Source organism: Corylus avellana, chromosome 6, assembly GCF_965113065.1.
Source record: "Corylus avellana chromosome 6, dhCorAvel1.hap1.2, whole genome shotgun sequence".
In the NCBI taxonomy this organism is placed as follows: domain Eukaryota; kingdom Viridiplantae; phylum Streptophyta; class Magnoliopsida; order Fagales; family Betulaceae; genus Corylus; species Corylus avellana.
In genome coordinates this window covers 5540806-5556810 of record NC_142495.1, presented here as the reverse complement: position 1 = coordinate 5556810, position 16005 = coordinate 5540806, and the positions used below count along the sequence as shown (strand labels likewise).

Genomic DNA, 16005 nt, shown 5'->3' with positions numbered 1-16005 from the left:
CTGACTTTTGACAATTACATATTTATAACGAAGCTGCCCTGCCCTGCTGTTGGACTTGGATTGCTCTCCAAGCTTTTTAGCTTTTAAGATTGAGACAAAAATGGCTGGCATTTTCACTGTTTCACACTCGTGGTCCAATTGACATTCGCCATGACTGATAGCCAATAAGCGCATGCCACGTATGACATATGCACTTCCCTTTTGTTTGTTTTTTAATCCTTGTACTACTATTTATTTTTGGGAAGTTTTGCCTCTTACTAAAATAGGATCATTGGCGAGAGAATGTGGCCACTCTTATAGCATCTCAATCTCGAATGACTTATTTACATTTTTATTTAAACTTATTAAATTTTTTTATTTTATTTTCATTAATTACTTTTCAAAAACAATATATATCCACTTATTTAATTTTTTTTTCTATTTTATTAAAATGATCTTTTTAATAATTTTATATTCATTTTAATAATAGGGTGAGGGAGAGAGAAAAAGAGAAAAAAAAAATGAATAAAGCAATTAAGAATTTATCCATAGAGTTACCAGGCTTTTTTTACATTTGAGTAAGCACTATAGATGAATGTAGAAAAAATAGCTAGGAAAAGAAAAATCATTTTGGTTATCCTATAATAAAAATTTTTCAAAAAAACTCTGCAGTTAAAATGGTTAAAAATTTGTTGAGTAAGGTAGCGTAACAAATCTTTAGTTATATTAATGAATAAATAAAGTAATGAGGTTCTTTATTTTCTTTAAGAATAGAAAAAGTAGGTAAATAAATTATATCTTGAATAGTAAAATGTTAAGTTTGATGTAAATAATTTTAAAAAATTGATAGTTAAAATAGAAATATGTATTATGCAATGATGCCTCTATGGTCGTAGACTATCTTCCTGAAGAACGTCATAATTAACTCCAACGGCGTTTCTTAAGGCCCAAGTCAATCTTTCCGATCTCCCTCCTCCTTTTTTAAAAAACTCATTCGTAGGAAAAAATAAAAATAAAAATAAAAAATAAAATAAGTCTATGACGATCGGCGAAATCCAACAACAATTTGCTATTGACTGGTCAACATTATTAAATGATTAAACATGACTCACGTTTGACGTAATTGCGTTTGTGAATCATACAACTATATTCCAACTATCACAAGGATATTCTCAATTCAAAGAAAAGGTATGCAGAAGGATTTTCTGCGCACCTTCGTTTAAGAGGACAAAATGTGGTCCATTAGTCTAAAAGGGAATCACACTAACATGCTGAAGCGCCTTCACATAGCTGTGTTTGGCAATGCAATGGACAAAAGAAGTAGAATTGTATCGTAAAAGATTTAATTGCTATGAGAGAAAAAAATAAAAATATTTTGTATAAAAAAATAAAAAAATTTATTTTGTAGTAATTTTTTTATTTAAATAATAATAAAAAATTATTGATGTGATGCAAAAAGTAAAAATGTTATGGTTAATTTTGAGAAAAATTCTTTGGGCTTTTGGGTCCGGCCCGGCCCGGCCCTTTTCCAAAATGGAAAGGTCAAAGTACATTACATGTAAGCATGAATCAATCAAAGAACAATGCTCACTCAAATATATGTGAACAAGAAATGCTAGTTTTTTCAAATATTTGGCTCAAAACTTAAGTTCTACCATTTCATGTGATTTATTGTTTTAGTAAATAAATGCATAAAATGATGGGACGGTAACACATAATTTGAAACCAAAATTTTGATAAAAAATAAAAATTGGTGCCTTAAATATATATCAATACTATATGGAATTTGTTTGATGAAAATGTTGATTGTAGGAGTTTCTGAATGGTATTATCTTAACAATGATAATGGAAATTTGTCCTTGCATTGAAAATTAAAAACCTTTATAAAGATTAATGTAGCATTATTTCAAGTAATATAAAAAGCTTAAAATAAACTTCTCTAGGCCAGATCAAATGACTAACGAACTGCTCCAATTACGAATAATTTGGCGAGGCTTCTTTGTAGACCCTTTTTTTTTTTTTTTTTTGACATGTCTACACAAGAGGAGAATGGGGGATTTGAACTAGTGACCTCCGCTTTATAAGGCGTGGTCACCAGTCGATTGAGCTACCTCTTAGGGCATAACTTCTTCTTTGTAGACTTACTCTGTACCATTCATCCATTCTGTCCAAATATAGATTAGCCACATATCCATGCATGTATACATGTAAGTATGCAATTTCATACATACATGTTCCTGAAAAATATTTGTCATTTCCTCATACAGCGACAGAAAAACACAGTGGTCACAGGGAAGACCAGACTAGCTCAACTCTTGATCATGTTCTTTTAATAGGAGCAACATAAAAGTTACTAGCCAATAAGATTTCTATGGTTGAAGATTACTTCTCTATATCAGGTGAGAAAGAGATGGATAAAATTTTGCTAAGGTTTTGGGATTTGAGAAGAATTACAGGAGCTGCTGAGAGATTCTAATAGAAACAACTTCCCCATCAGCTCCAGCTCTCATGGTCTGGTATTTGAGGTGAAGTCCTGCTTCCAAGAGGATATCGTGACAAAATCATTAGAAGCCGTAATCCATCAAACTGAGTTTCATAACTGATGTAAGAAACTTAGGTAAACCAACAATGGGAAATGCAAGCATGATCTGATTGCCTATTTATGAGTAACCACATGATTGGTTTATGATAGTTATGGAATGGTGGGGGCAGAAGTAAAAGGGCTGCTAAAATCTGTTTAAAGTAACAAATACTTGAGCTTTGAAGGATAATTACCTTCATTTTCTTGTAAATTGGTGTTGACAGCAACCGCATGGAGAGTGATCATAGCCTTTGGCTGCCAGTCACTGTGTTTTCCTATCCATGAATCAAGATTAAAGACCGCTGCCAGTTCATTCGGAAATTAGGGTCAGATCATTTTACTTTTTCAATAGTTTGGAAGCAACTAATAACATGATAAATGTGCTTGACATAGAATCAGGGACTTGAGGCATTTGCTGTGACGAAGTTCAATTACACTCTTAAACTGCCTCAAACCCCATTCACAAAGCACAACTCGTGAAATTATTTTGGCTGACTTGCTGACGAATTTCACTTCATCGTTTTTGCCTCATCAATCACACTTTCATGCGAAAAGATTTACTACCTCTTCTTAACAGCATTAGATAACATCTGACACAAATTGGATCACGCTATAATATAAAAGTCGAAGTGATTCTTTTGGTGACAGAATAATGAAACAGCGACTTAAATTGGTATGGAGTATCAAGAATTACCACATGATGACGGGTCCTTGAGGTGTTTGAGGTCAAAAATGGCTGCAAAAGCTCCACTTGCGCGCTTTTTGACATCATGAGATCCAGTAAGCTCATATTCCCAGCTTCCATCCTTGTACTTGTCGCAGAGGAACAGCTCTATATGCCTTGCATCTAATGTCTGCATTGTTCCTACATAAATAAGGATACTATCCAGGTCATGAATACTTCTGCGGGCTTGATGGACTAAAACCTCCTGTGTTTCAATATGAGAGCAATACATACTACCCGCAATGGACAGCTGCTTATGCAGTACTTATAGAGTTATAGTAGCTTGTCCCTTAGTTGATGATTTTGGCTTCATTATAAGATTGATCATGGGAGCAGTGATAGGATGCATCAGTTATAGTAGTTAATATCAGTCTCAACACAAAAGACATGCTGCACATGCATGTTGGCTTATTCATTATCAAAGCAAAGTCCGGTGGATTGGTGAGTTACCTTAGGATAAAAAAGCAAGCATACCCTCCAACGAATATAAAGCATAAAAAAAGAATCAGTTTCTGAAGCATAATAGAAGTGGATGAGCCTGTGAAGACTACATATTATAAACTTTACCATAACTTACCGCCACAAAAACCTCAGAGCTACTCAATTATGACTCAGAGTCACAACACTACCAGATTCTCTAAGTAAGGCCTTATTCTGTGCAATAGGCCTAATGATTGAATATCCGTATCTCTTTTAATTAATCAAATACGGTGGCTGCTAATCTCATCAATCAAATAAATTGAAAAGTGATTCTTTTCTTTTGATGGTAGTAATGAATTTTGTTGCTCACCATCACATGTATTGAGGTCGCAGACAGGGCATCGAACAAGCTGGAGATCTGAAAACATCAGCACCAGTTAAATAACGAGGTTAATTGAGGGGATAAAATTTTAACATTGGAGTCTATAAGAGTGACTTGGAACTACCAGCTATCCAGATCCCAGATTTAACATTGTCTAACACACAACAGCCGCAAGACTGCAAAGTCTCCTCTATAGTATCTTCTTTTGGGATTTTCTCTGGGGAGCTCAGCCTTTCTGTGAGGAGTGCTTCTGAAGATTTGAGGAAAAATGCACCAATTCGCATCCAATCTGATTTTTCCATCAAATGAAAGATACAGTGAATAAATTCATTAGTCTACTAATGCAGGCATACTTGCATCTGTATGGGTCAGGAGAATGTCAAATAAGAAAGCATGAACTTTCCGAATGATCATATATCTTTACAAGCTAATGGGTTTAGTCCTTCCTAATCAAGCATAATGACTGGCAAACTCTCACATAAGAGACACCACCTAGGATTTTTCTTTTTATATATGCTCGATAAAACCATAAATTTAAGTTAATAGCTCTTGCGTTACAAGCATTGCCCATCATCCCCATTCAGCCAAAATTATCTGAATATTATGTAAATTAACTTCTTACATTTCGATAAATGACCGAGCATACATACCCACAAGGCCACAACCCTATACAGCTATACAGTGCACTGTATTTTTGCAACTAGAATTATACATATGAGCACTAAAAACCAGCCTTGAATTAATCTCTGGATAGGTTCAGAATCACCAGGTGGTTCTAATATCGAAATCTGAAAAATAAGATTGGTCGAAATAGCAGCTAATGGTAGTCAATGAAGCACATGGAACCTTTCATTAACAAAGAAAACGGAACTGACCAATATGCTTCTCCTGCTGGCGGAACATGTAAGAGTGACTCCCATCTGCCCAAATCATAAATCAAACTTGATCGGACGATTATTATACAATGTGTAACACCTATCTTAAACCATTGCAACACCATTCACAAACGACACGTGGAAAGCATCTAGAGGCTATGTCTAATCCTTACCGAAGGCTGAAGTGTAGAGGTTGATCCACTTGAATGCCACGTGCTCGGGAGCAGGGACCTGAAGATCACGTAGGCACACGAACTTCCATATGCTATCTTCCATGATCAGACGGTGGAACCATCTGTTCGTCAAGGCGAGCATCACCAGAGAACGTCCGTCCAGAAACTTCGCGATCTCTGTCCACACGTCCTCTTCGTACCTTTTCGAAAGAACACCAAACAGATTTGTACACAGAGATATTATAAATTTGGAAAAAGAAAATTAAATTCAGTTAAGCTTTATGTGGTTACTGAGAGAATTTTAGAAAGAGAAAAAACATATTATTGTTTTTTTTTTTCAGTTTTCTCCAAAATCAAAACAGAAAGTTTCACGTAAAAGGCGTAAAACAGAAGTGATTCAACAAATGAACTAAAACTGTTCACTTTTGAGTCAACTCAGACCACTTCTTCAAAATTTAGTAAGAATTCAAATTTGATTCCAGATCCGAATGAAATTAAACATAATTGTTCTGATTTCTTTCTGAAAAAACGCAGGAACTTGACCGATTAAACTTAAACCAAGTGAATATTGCAAAAGACTTCTAGTTTCTAATCGAGAAGGCTTAAACCTTCAAAACATCATTTTAGTAACGTATTTTCCAAGAAAAGATTCTGAACGTGATCTTAACAATAATTCCTCCGGTTTCTCACTTACCAAGCAGAGGATCGGGAATTATAATGAACCACATCAAGCTTTAACGAAATTGAACTTACCAATTCAAACAGAAACAGAGTTCGCAAAATGTAGAGAAAATGCATTATTTTTTGCCAAATTTTTCTAGAATTCATGATTTAAAATCCGATCGATCATTCAGAGTAAAACCTAGTCTTCAAGTCATAGTTCGGTACCTTATAAATCTTTTCAGCAAATTTTTTTTCAGAATATGGTTCAAATAGCTGTACGAGTGCGAAATTGCCTAATGAAAACAGATTTGCTTTTAGCTAGCCTTACAAGCGAGATTCGAAGTTCACCGAACAGTACTTTCGAAAAACAGATAAATGGAAATTTTCTAACGGAATCACAAAATTCGAATCAATTTCCAAATAACACCTGCATTCACTCATTCGCTTCTCACTGAAACTCAAAGATATTCAAGATAGGCATAAATTCACCTACATGCACAAAATTTAGAGCTAAATTTGAGATTTTCTACAAAATCAAGTAGATTCCGGCTAAATTCGCAGAGAGAGAGAGAGAGAGAGAGAGAACCAAGAGAAAGAGGAGTGAGCAGTGAGGAAAGCTGGACGAGGAGAGCCGCAAGAGCAAATCGGCTTGGCTCGTCGCAACCGCTTCTCCAATCGGTCCGACTGCGGAACAGAACTTTGCAGTCGCTTTCCCATTGTTGCTATGCCAATCGCTCTGAAGCACAGAGCCAAAACCAAATGAGTAAATCTTGTGCGAGTCTGAAATCCTTCTCTCACACTTCCGCCTATTTATATAAGCGCGCGAAATACTCAACAGATTTAAACTAAATGAATAGGAGTAAATAATATGAGTAAATTCAAAAATATTTGGGCCTCGGGTCCCCAGTTCCATTTCCATTTGGGCCTGATTATGGACCAACTTCAGTTGGGCCTACTCTCTTTTGTTGGAGACTCCAACGCATAAAATAACTAGTACAAGTATATGAACGTGTGGTTATCACCGCTAAAAAGAGGCCGTAGGATTGTAATCGCCAGCATGGGACACGTGGCTATTGTCATGACTCATGGCAGGTTTACAAGTTTCAAATCAAGGCTGAAATACGAAGATGCTACTAAAAGAACCGACATATTTCCCTGTTTCTAATTTATTCTTGATTGTGTTATCCGCCGCAGGGGAAAAGCATGACATGAATATTACAAAGATGATGCGCAATTATTTAGAAAAATGGCACCAACCAAAAAGCTGGTGAATTTACATTTTATTGTAGCAAAATCGTTTATCATACATATACGGGTAAAATTAAAAAGAAAAAAAAAAAAAAAAAATTACAAGCTCCCTTGGAAAAAGAATTAATCCTCATCGGTTAGGAAATGGGTCAGGGCTCCTTGCGGAGACGACGGAAATAAAGAATGTGCAACTTAATTCATGAATTTCCTACAATTAGGAGCTCCACACAGGCAAGGAACTTTCAATTCATCACGCTCATCCGGATCAAATAAGTAGTCATACCTGTGGCAGAAAAATTTTCAAAAAAGAAAAAATTGTTTATTCTTCAACCAGCCCAAACTGAATGTTAATGCATAAACGAGCAAGAGAGAGAGAAGAAAAAAGAAAGAGGTCAGGGAATAAATCGCACGTTAGTTCTTCACCAGCAGAAACATTAGTCTTAGCAATAAGAACTATCCTGCTCTCATCATCACCGAGACTCATAATCCTCGCATAGCAGTTGGGCATGCACTGCAGTAACATGAGATTTGAGCATAAACTTATAACTATGAGCATAGGCATCTTGAAGTGAAATCGAGAACATGAGATTTTCTCACTTCAAGCAAAAACTTCCAACTCCAACAGAAGAGCTTACCGAATGGTTGATTAAACGTGCTATATTCCCTTTATCTGTGGCATCGATTACTACTTCCTCACTTATCTTGAAAAGCTGCATAAAATTTTCATTCGACTTTAATAACCATGATTCATAGACGATTAAAAGTCCACAATAGAATAATATAATGGAGTAAAAGATATGCATTGGACATCTATGCCCGACTAAACAGAGACACAGAGGTCCCCAATATTCCCTGACTGCATCTGAAGCATCATGCTACTTCTGATGACTTCCAACATAGGCATAAGGATATCTAACAATATAAGCAATTGCCAAGCCACGCATACATCTACACAGACAAAATCAAAGGAATATTAAAAAAAGGGAAGAAAGGGACTCACGTAACAATCTTTGCCTTCTAATCCATACTTTGCCTCCCTCAGATCTGCAACACTGCGCCTAACCTGCTCGCCGCGATACTCAACAACCTGGATGGGTACACACATACCTAGCATCAGTCACCCGCATTCAAAAAGGAAAGAAAATGAACCACAAGTTTGTTACTGAAAAACAACCCAGTGATGTACTTAATGCTTTAAACGGTAGAGACAAGCAGACAGATAGCTATTATGTCAACTACCTAAGTAAAGCAGAAAATAAGTACACCATTGTCTATCAATCTATTATAAAAATTTTGGGAAGTTGGGTATCCTAAAGAAAAAAATTCCCAATAGCAGGCAATATGCAGATAGAAAAAGAAACATATAGACAAACATTTATTTACATGCATACATAAAAATACATACACACACACATAGAAAAGGCAACTTTTATGTACCACTGTATTTCGTACCATTTCTCCTTCTTGAATATTCCTACGTGCAAAGAGACCCCATCCATGTATACCAGATTTACCAAAGCTAACCCGATGATTTTCAGTTTTCTGAAGCCACAAATAAATGTTAATGAAAAATGTTGGACCAAAAAAAAAGTAGTGAAATTAAAAATTTATATAAAGTAGGCAGTAGCATATGAAAAAATAAGAGTACCTGTAAGTGGTGAAGTCGTTCCTTGAATGAAGTGAAAATCTTAGGATCCTCAACTTCCTGTTAAAAGACAACAGAAAGTATGTAAATGTACATTTATCTGTCTCATTACTCCAAAAACAGAAAAACAAGTTTATCCCCTTCCAAAAGCAAAAGTTTCAAATCCAAAAGGTGATAGGAATTTACATTATTTGTGCTCAAGCTACTAATTGCATCTAAAGAATGATATCTTGGCCCCATCAATCGGTGGAATACTGGCTGCCCTTCAGCCCTCTGCCTCTGGTAAAACAAAACCAAAACTAAGATGAGACCAACAAGAAAAAATAAAAAAATAAAAAAAAAATTTACTACCTTGTTGCAGAAAACAATAGCAACAACAATTTGACTTTTACTTTAGATTAAGTAAATCAACTAGTATTCTAATGAAACAAACATATTATAGACAAATAATATTCCTACATAAGTTACCTTATTGTTTTTTGATCTTTTGAAAACGCGGCATCTTGCAGCAGAGAGTGGCTCAAACTCATTAATCTCTATGGTTGAAGATTCAGGAACTTCAGTTTTCTTCAATGAAATCAGCCTTGAACCCCTGAAACACCCCGTCTGGTTCTGTACACTTCTGGCAGAGAAAACCCCCAAAGGAGTATGAACAACTACAACAGCATGAGGGTTTGGGACCCTGCAGAAAAACCACGGTATTAAGTAGGCTTGGACCAATAAATGCCGTGCATGATGGAATAGACCAACAAAAAATTTGCTTCACTTCCACTGGTGAATGCAATAGATGAAGAAAATGAGGAAACAAATGATGGGTGCAAATCAAACCTGTGAACTGCACAATATATCAACTTTTTGGTTTTTTGTGTCCCATTCTTTTCTGAGCAATGCAACTGAAATTTCAACAAATACTGTTAATATAATCACCAACCTAGTTACATCTTCATATTATTTACTCATGAATTATATAAGAAAATTTGAAAATGGAAGCATGCATCATACAGACGTGCAGGCTTTAAAAAAAAAAAAAAAAAAAAAAAAAAGAATTACAGTTGAATTCAATAATATTATATATTAGTTCGAATCAATGGTCAGTTCACAAGTAAAAGAGCTACAAAAACATACTTCCATGCTATATCCTGCTCTTGACGCACACATTGGATGAAAATGAGTAGCACACTTGCAGCACTGTGTGCAGGAACCATGAATCTGCTTGCAGATTACACAACACTGTAGTCCAAAAAAAAAACAGTCAAACCACAGGACTTTCCAAAGCCTTCTACCAACTATTAAGGTATGGAATTTAAGACTGTAAAGATTGACTAGAGAGAAACTCATGATATATTGTGATTGAAGCACCAGAACTGAAAACTGTTTAGACAATCATTAAGAACAACATTTTACCTTCAAAAATGATTTAGACGGAATTCTAAGGATTCCCACGGCAGGTTCCATTGTCTCATGATTTGAAAAACCAACTTCTGGCCGGAACCAAGCACATGTGACATGAACCCACAGTGTCTCAACGTCAGTTGGCTTCAGAGCACCACCTATATAAGCAGATTGCAGATATAACAAGAACATATTACCATTGGAAGACAGTGAACTTTAGTGACTAAATAGCAGAGCACCGGAATACAGTTAACTTCAGTGACTAAATAGCACAAGCATTTTCAAGTACATATGTCTAGAAATAGGATCATCTCCAGTTCATTTGAACTGGAGAGTATCCAGTTAGTTATAATGGAGAGGTATTTTTGTCTTTTCACTTTTTGAGATGACAAATATACATATTCACTATAACTAACTGGATATTCCTAAATTCAAATGAACTTGAGAGGATCCAAATTCATATGTCTAGTATACTCAAAATCTATATATAGTCATCATATTTGCATGATGGTCATGTGGCAAAAGTAAATCCTTGTAAATTTGAAAGAGGGGGAAGCTGGATTGTATCCTTAATGAGTACCATCCATGTTATGATAAAAAAGAAAAAGGATGCAGGGATTCAAAAAGGCTGCCACAATATTATTTGTCAGAACAGACCAAGAAGATTTGCTGGAAAACACAGGAAGAATAAACATATACTAGCATTTTCATAAAGAACTTCAATATATAAGCATTCTGGACAGATTGGCGAAGAACTGCTCAAGACACTAATCCAGATGGCATACCTTGTACAGGACACAGGCAACACTCTCTTTTGACATCAGGTGATTCACAAGCTCTACAAACCCATGAAGTAAAATCCTGAACAGATTTTGCCCCATAGCACTCTTGGTGGACAGCTATTTGGCATCTGCACCCCCACAAAAGAAGTATCAGAAAATACATTCAGTAGTGCAGTGTATAAGATATAACCCAATCTTCTACCACCAAGCAAATTTTGATTTAATAACACAAACTTGCTATAAAGATCCTATAAATGATGGAAATACCTGTTGCAGATAATAATTTTGTTATCATCCCAATCTTCCACCCATCTACAAATAGCACATCTTTCTGTTGTCCATTTTGCATGAACAGGCTCATATGTCTCTGCAGCAATTAAAATATGTAAAATTAGTTTCCTCCCAATCCACAAAAAGAACTTACTGCCGCAGACACAGCACCAAAGCACACCAGAAAAGAAATAGTCTTCAACACGTAAAGAATTAAGTGAAGTGCATGTTTTACCTTGCAAAATGGTGAGTAAGTGCGGCTTATCTAACTTCAGAGAATCCATACAATGCACGTTACCATGCACACTATACTCTGCAATCTGAAGCAGCTTCAATGTTAGCAGGAAATTACAATGCAACCATACACATAATTCATTATCTTTAACCAAATATAAAAAAGCAAAACATAAAAATAAAAAATAAAAGAAAGGAACGCTTCAATCACTCCAATAATTTCATAGAAATTTGGAAGGCATCAGGGTTGTACTTGTGTCACAAATCTACATCTAGAAAATTGATTCCAACTCAATAACTTAATAGATCCAGATAAGTTCTCAGATCATTCATTAATTCAAAGACACCATTAGCTCAAATCATGGGTTAAAAATCAATGATCAAAGCAATCCTAGCCTGAGCCAAAACATACTGCTTAATTGAAAGGAAAGAAATTTACTTGAGATAATTGCAACCAAAAAAAAAAAAAAACTAATCAAAATGATACAAATTAGAAAATTTTGACAGAAAACGAGCTAGAACAGATTTGCATACAAAAATCTGGGTTCCGAAAGGTTTCCACATCTACAAAATCAGATTTTCTTCTTTTTTGTTTTGTTTTTTTTTTTTTTTTTTTTTTTTTTTTGAAAAGAACAGGGATTAACTTTTGTTTTGACAAGGCTACAGAATTGGTTCTAAAAACTAAGGTACAAAAAGTCTCTAACCAAGGGCACTAAAGACTAAAATGCATATTCATAACATACAAGGAACAAGAACTCCATAATATCAATTGACGTTTAAAATCCTAGCTCAATGATTTATACATTGAAAAGTAGTAAAATAGAAGGCAAATCTATGCATCCAATGCAAACCAAAAAATTAGATCAGGAAAATGCTTAGCATCCACAACAGCCATTGAGAAGATGCTACAAAAATGTTGGGACACCAAAATCTAAGATAAGAAACAAACCATACTATTAATGAACTCAGAGTTGTTTTAAATAAAGAAGTTATTTTCATAAACTGGAATATTATAAATGAGTTAAAATACAGAAAAACAAAGTGATATCATTTATGCTTTGAAAATGATAATAACTTGTACAGACCCATTTTTCCAGTGGCAGCATTGTATCCTTCACTTTCACACTATACTTCCACTTTTTGGCTCTGCAACCAGTGTGTCGTTCCCATTCACTAGGTGTATACTTCTTCGACTCGCATGCACCACATTTGCACATAATTCTAAGACACAAGGAAACAGAAGTAGCTTAACGGGTGCTTCTTCAAAATAATAATTCAAATCACCTGAAATTTAACAATGAACTTAATCTAACCAGCTAGAACTGTCCATAAAAAACAAACCCTAATCAGATTTAATGACAAGTCTCAAATTAGTACGTAAATTTCAAGAAAAATTTCTGTGTGAAATAAATTACTAGAGTCATAGCTAAAATAGATACTTGAAGGTACTTGATGAAAGCAAGATGCTTTGAACAGGACAAAAAAAAAAAAAAAAAAACCAACTTAATGGCGAGGAGAGCATAAGAAAATGAATGAGATAGTGAGAAAGAAGGGATAAAGAAAAAAGGTCCCAGACAATATGAAATCCGTTTCAATCTACCTAGTATTTATAAAGAGTTCAAGACTTACATATGAAGTTTTGGAATGTATGTTCCTTCCATCCCATTGCACACCACAGTCACCTTCTCAGGCAGAACAGTTTGTCTACCATTTTCTACAGACCTGCTTCAAAAATTGTGCAACATTAGGCTTGAACTTGATTATAACCTCCAAAGTCAGCCTATACAGTCAAATATGCAATTGCCCAAAAAGAACTGCAGAAAAGAAGAAACACAGATAGTGTAGACATACTTCATTTTTGGCTGGCATTTTTCTAAAGCTGATGATTTGCGATTGGACTTTGCTTTGCAATCTGGGCAATAGTAATCAATTTTCTCCAGATCCTTGAAACCATAAACAAGTCAGTGATCCCCCAGGCGCTCATGAACTAGGGTAAACAAACATCCACAAGTAACAGAAACATAAAATCACAAATCAAGTATGATAAGCACCTTGAAGAGTTTGCTGGAAATATTGTCACACTCAGCATGTACCCAAACATTACAACCATCACAACACACCTAAATCCAAAGAGTTAAGTCCAACAATCTCTGAAATCATTCAATTGTCTTTCAAAAGGAAAAAAGAAAAGAACAAAAAATAACCCTAATTTAGATTTGCTGATAATCTCACCCAATTCCCGCCATCTGAATGGTGCCAAGTCTTCTTGCAAATACCACAGTATTGTCCAGATTTTCGTAACTGTAGAAATATTGACATGACATCACTTAGAAAACAAGATACAATGACGTGCTTCAAGAAATGGCTCTCCACAATAAAGCATTTATAACACACCTTAGCACAATGTTTACACAGAAGCAGGGTTTCATAAGTTGAGCCCTTCATTTTCTTCATAGTTTTGCATGGCAGAAACAAACCACAGCCATCACAGGGTGGCGTATCCTTATGGTATTCATCCTGCACGCAATTAAATCAGGATGAATCATTTTACCGAACAGGCCAGATTCTCTGAGCATTTAACTGTTGAAGTAGAAACCTAAACTTCGAATCATAATTGGTCTGAAACATATAAATCTGTGGCAGAACTTTCCAATAGACACTACTATACTTTCAAGAAGGGAAAATTTTAACGAAGGCAATATTGCAAGAACTTTTTTCTTTTCTTTTTTTCATTTTTTATAACCAGAATATCCTGGGCTTCAAGGGTTGGCTCTCGAGTGATAAATGACTTATAAATGACTTGGCCTTGTGCTTACTAAAGCATCATGAAGCATAAGTTTGACACAACTGTGATTGGTATTTTACACAGTAAATTCAATTTTTCCACAAACTAAAAACTGAAAGTGGCCTTCTTATAAATCTACAAAAATACCCACGTGGCCACGTAAGTTCGTAACATTAACTGAGGCAGCGACACGGTCCAACCCAAATTAAAAAATATAAAAAGCAAACAGAGGGAGCCATCCAGATTGGAAGAATGGCAAGAAAATTATGTTCAGAAGAACTTGCCTGATTCTGTGAGTAATATTTCTGTTCCAAATTTAAGGCAGTGGCCTCTTGGATCCCACTGAGATTCGTATCCGGATTAGCCATTTGCTCAGCCCCAAGGTTTGCGTCCAAAATACCGTTTTCTGCCAGCAATGCCTCCTCCAATGCTATCTGAAAATCACTCGGCTTGCTCTTGTACAACTGGGTCTGCCCCTGGTATCTGAACAAAGCAACCTTCTAGCAAACGTTCGATAATTCAATAGCAACTAGCCGAAACATCACTCAAAAATTTAGCTACGTACCTGTCCATGAATTCCATGAAGGGAAATATCATTCCCTGCTTCACCCACGCATAGTCCTGCCCAACACAATTCACTTAGAACCCAAAATAGACCCTAAAAAAAATCATAGCCAGAAAAGGAGAGAGAGGACTTTTACCCTTTGCGTTCCATTCTTCGAATACCCGAAAAACATCACACATATAGCACCAGGAACACAACAACTCAGGACCGTTTCTGGAGCTTGCAATATGGGATCGATCACTATGGCCGGCCAAGCCGGGTATCTCCTCCCACATTTTGCCCAGACTATATCACCCAAAGCAAAGTCCTCTGGCTTATAAACTTCCTTCCTCTTATGACTATTCTCTTTCGCCATTCGCTCAATTCCGATAGAACTAAACCTGGATTTATGACCTTCAATTCCTATCAATGCCGAAGAATTTACTCCAAACGTGCTCGCGTTGGAACTACTCGAATTCAAATACTTCTTATAACCCACACAACCTACTTTTCCCGTAGAACTACTCGAGTTCTTGAACCGAGACTTATCGTCCTCGCTCTTTTTATCAAATCCCATATCTTCTACTTCCATTGCGTCACCTTCTAAGCTTGAATCCTTGTTGTTGAACTTCGAGTTCTCGGTCCTCCATATTTCAACAACGGAGTCATACAACCTCGAAGGCAGCATCTGAATCCGCCCTCGCGACGATTTCAGCAGCGCCGGCCGAAACCGCTCCGAGCTTCGTTTCAACGTCCTTTTCTCGTTCAATTGCTTCGAATTCGACTCCAATTCTCCGTCCCAACACGATTCTTCGCTTTCGCTCCACCAAGAATAACCCGAGCCATTGCTGAAACCTTCAACCCCACTGTTACCGACTGAGCGATATCCATTGGGTTTCCTTTTCTTGGGATTCACCGAATACGCATAGCCGTAGTCTTCTTCTTCTTCCCAATCAGAATCTTCGAGCTTGCACCGCTTCAGATTCGGCATTTCGAGTTTCATAGTCCGTTTGATTATCATCTTTCAAACCATTCAACTCGACGAATGCACACTCCAAACCAAACCCTAATTTCACATCGAACACCGAAGGAAAAACCCAAGAAAGTAGGAAACAAATCCCGCAGGTTCCAAGTACCTACACTTCGATTTCGAATCGGCGATGGCTCTCCGATGCGAAATACCCTCGTGAACTCAGATATAAACCCTAAATTTCGACGCGAAACCCTAACGCGGTCACGAAAGGAGAAGCCAAATACAATTCAAACGCTTCCGTAGCTTCTTGAAACGCAGAGAGAAAATTTAAAAGA

The 16005-nt window shown here is 36.2% G+C and overlaps 2 protein-coding genes across 2 annotated transcripts; both read right to left on the bottom strand.

Annotated features, from left to right (window-relative positions):
• Positions 1–2429: 2429 nt before the first annotated feature.
• RMF (reduced male fertility) lies at positions 2430–6514 on the bottom strand. Its single transcript, XM_059600593.2, has 8 exons — positions 6384–6514; positions 5135–5334; positions 4962–5006; positions 4211–4375; positions 4075–4122; positions 3255–3425; positions 2755–2862; positions 2430–2512 (listed from the first exon to the last, which is right to left on the bottom strand). Exons 1-8 carry the CDS (start codon positions 6512–6514, stop codon positions 2430–2432), a joined length of 951 nt encoding a protein of 316 aa, XP_059456576.2.
• A 505-nt stretch (positions 6515–7019) lies between these two features.
• Positions 7020–15730, bottom strand: SDG14 (SET domain protein 14). The gene is made up of 23 exons (XM_088517730.1): positions 14855–15730; positions 14719–14774; positions 14438–14636; positions 13763–13885; positions 13601–13669; positions 13420–13488; positions 13220–13311; positions 12998–13090; positions 12454–12589; positions 11370–11454; positions 11132–11231; positions 10868–10992; positions 10095–10240; positions 9816–9920; positions 9519–9583; positions 9159–9372; positions 8877–8969; positions 8694–8750; positions 8498–8587; positions 8046–8132; positions 7681–7755; positions 7456–7556; positions 7020–7328 (listed from the first exon to the last, which is right to left on the bottom strand). Exons 1-23 carry the CDS (start codon positions 15716–15718, stop codon positions 7238–7240), a joined length of 3135 nt encoding a protein of 1044 aa, XP_088373856.1. The 5' UTR covers positions 15719–15730; the 3' UTR covers positions 7020–7237.
• Between the last annotated feature and the right edge of the window lie 275 nt (positions 15731–16005).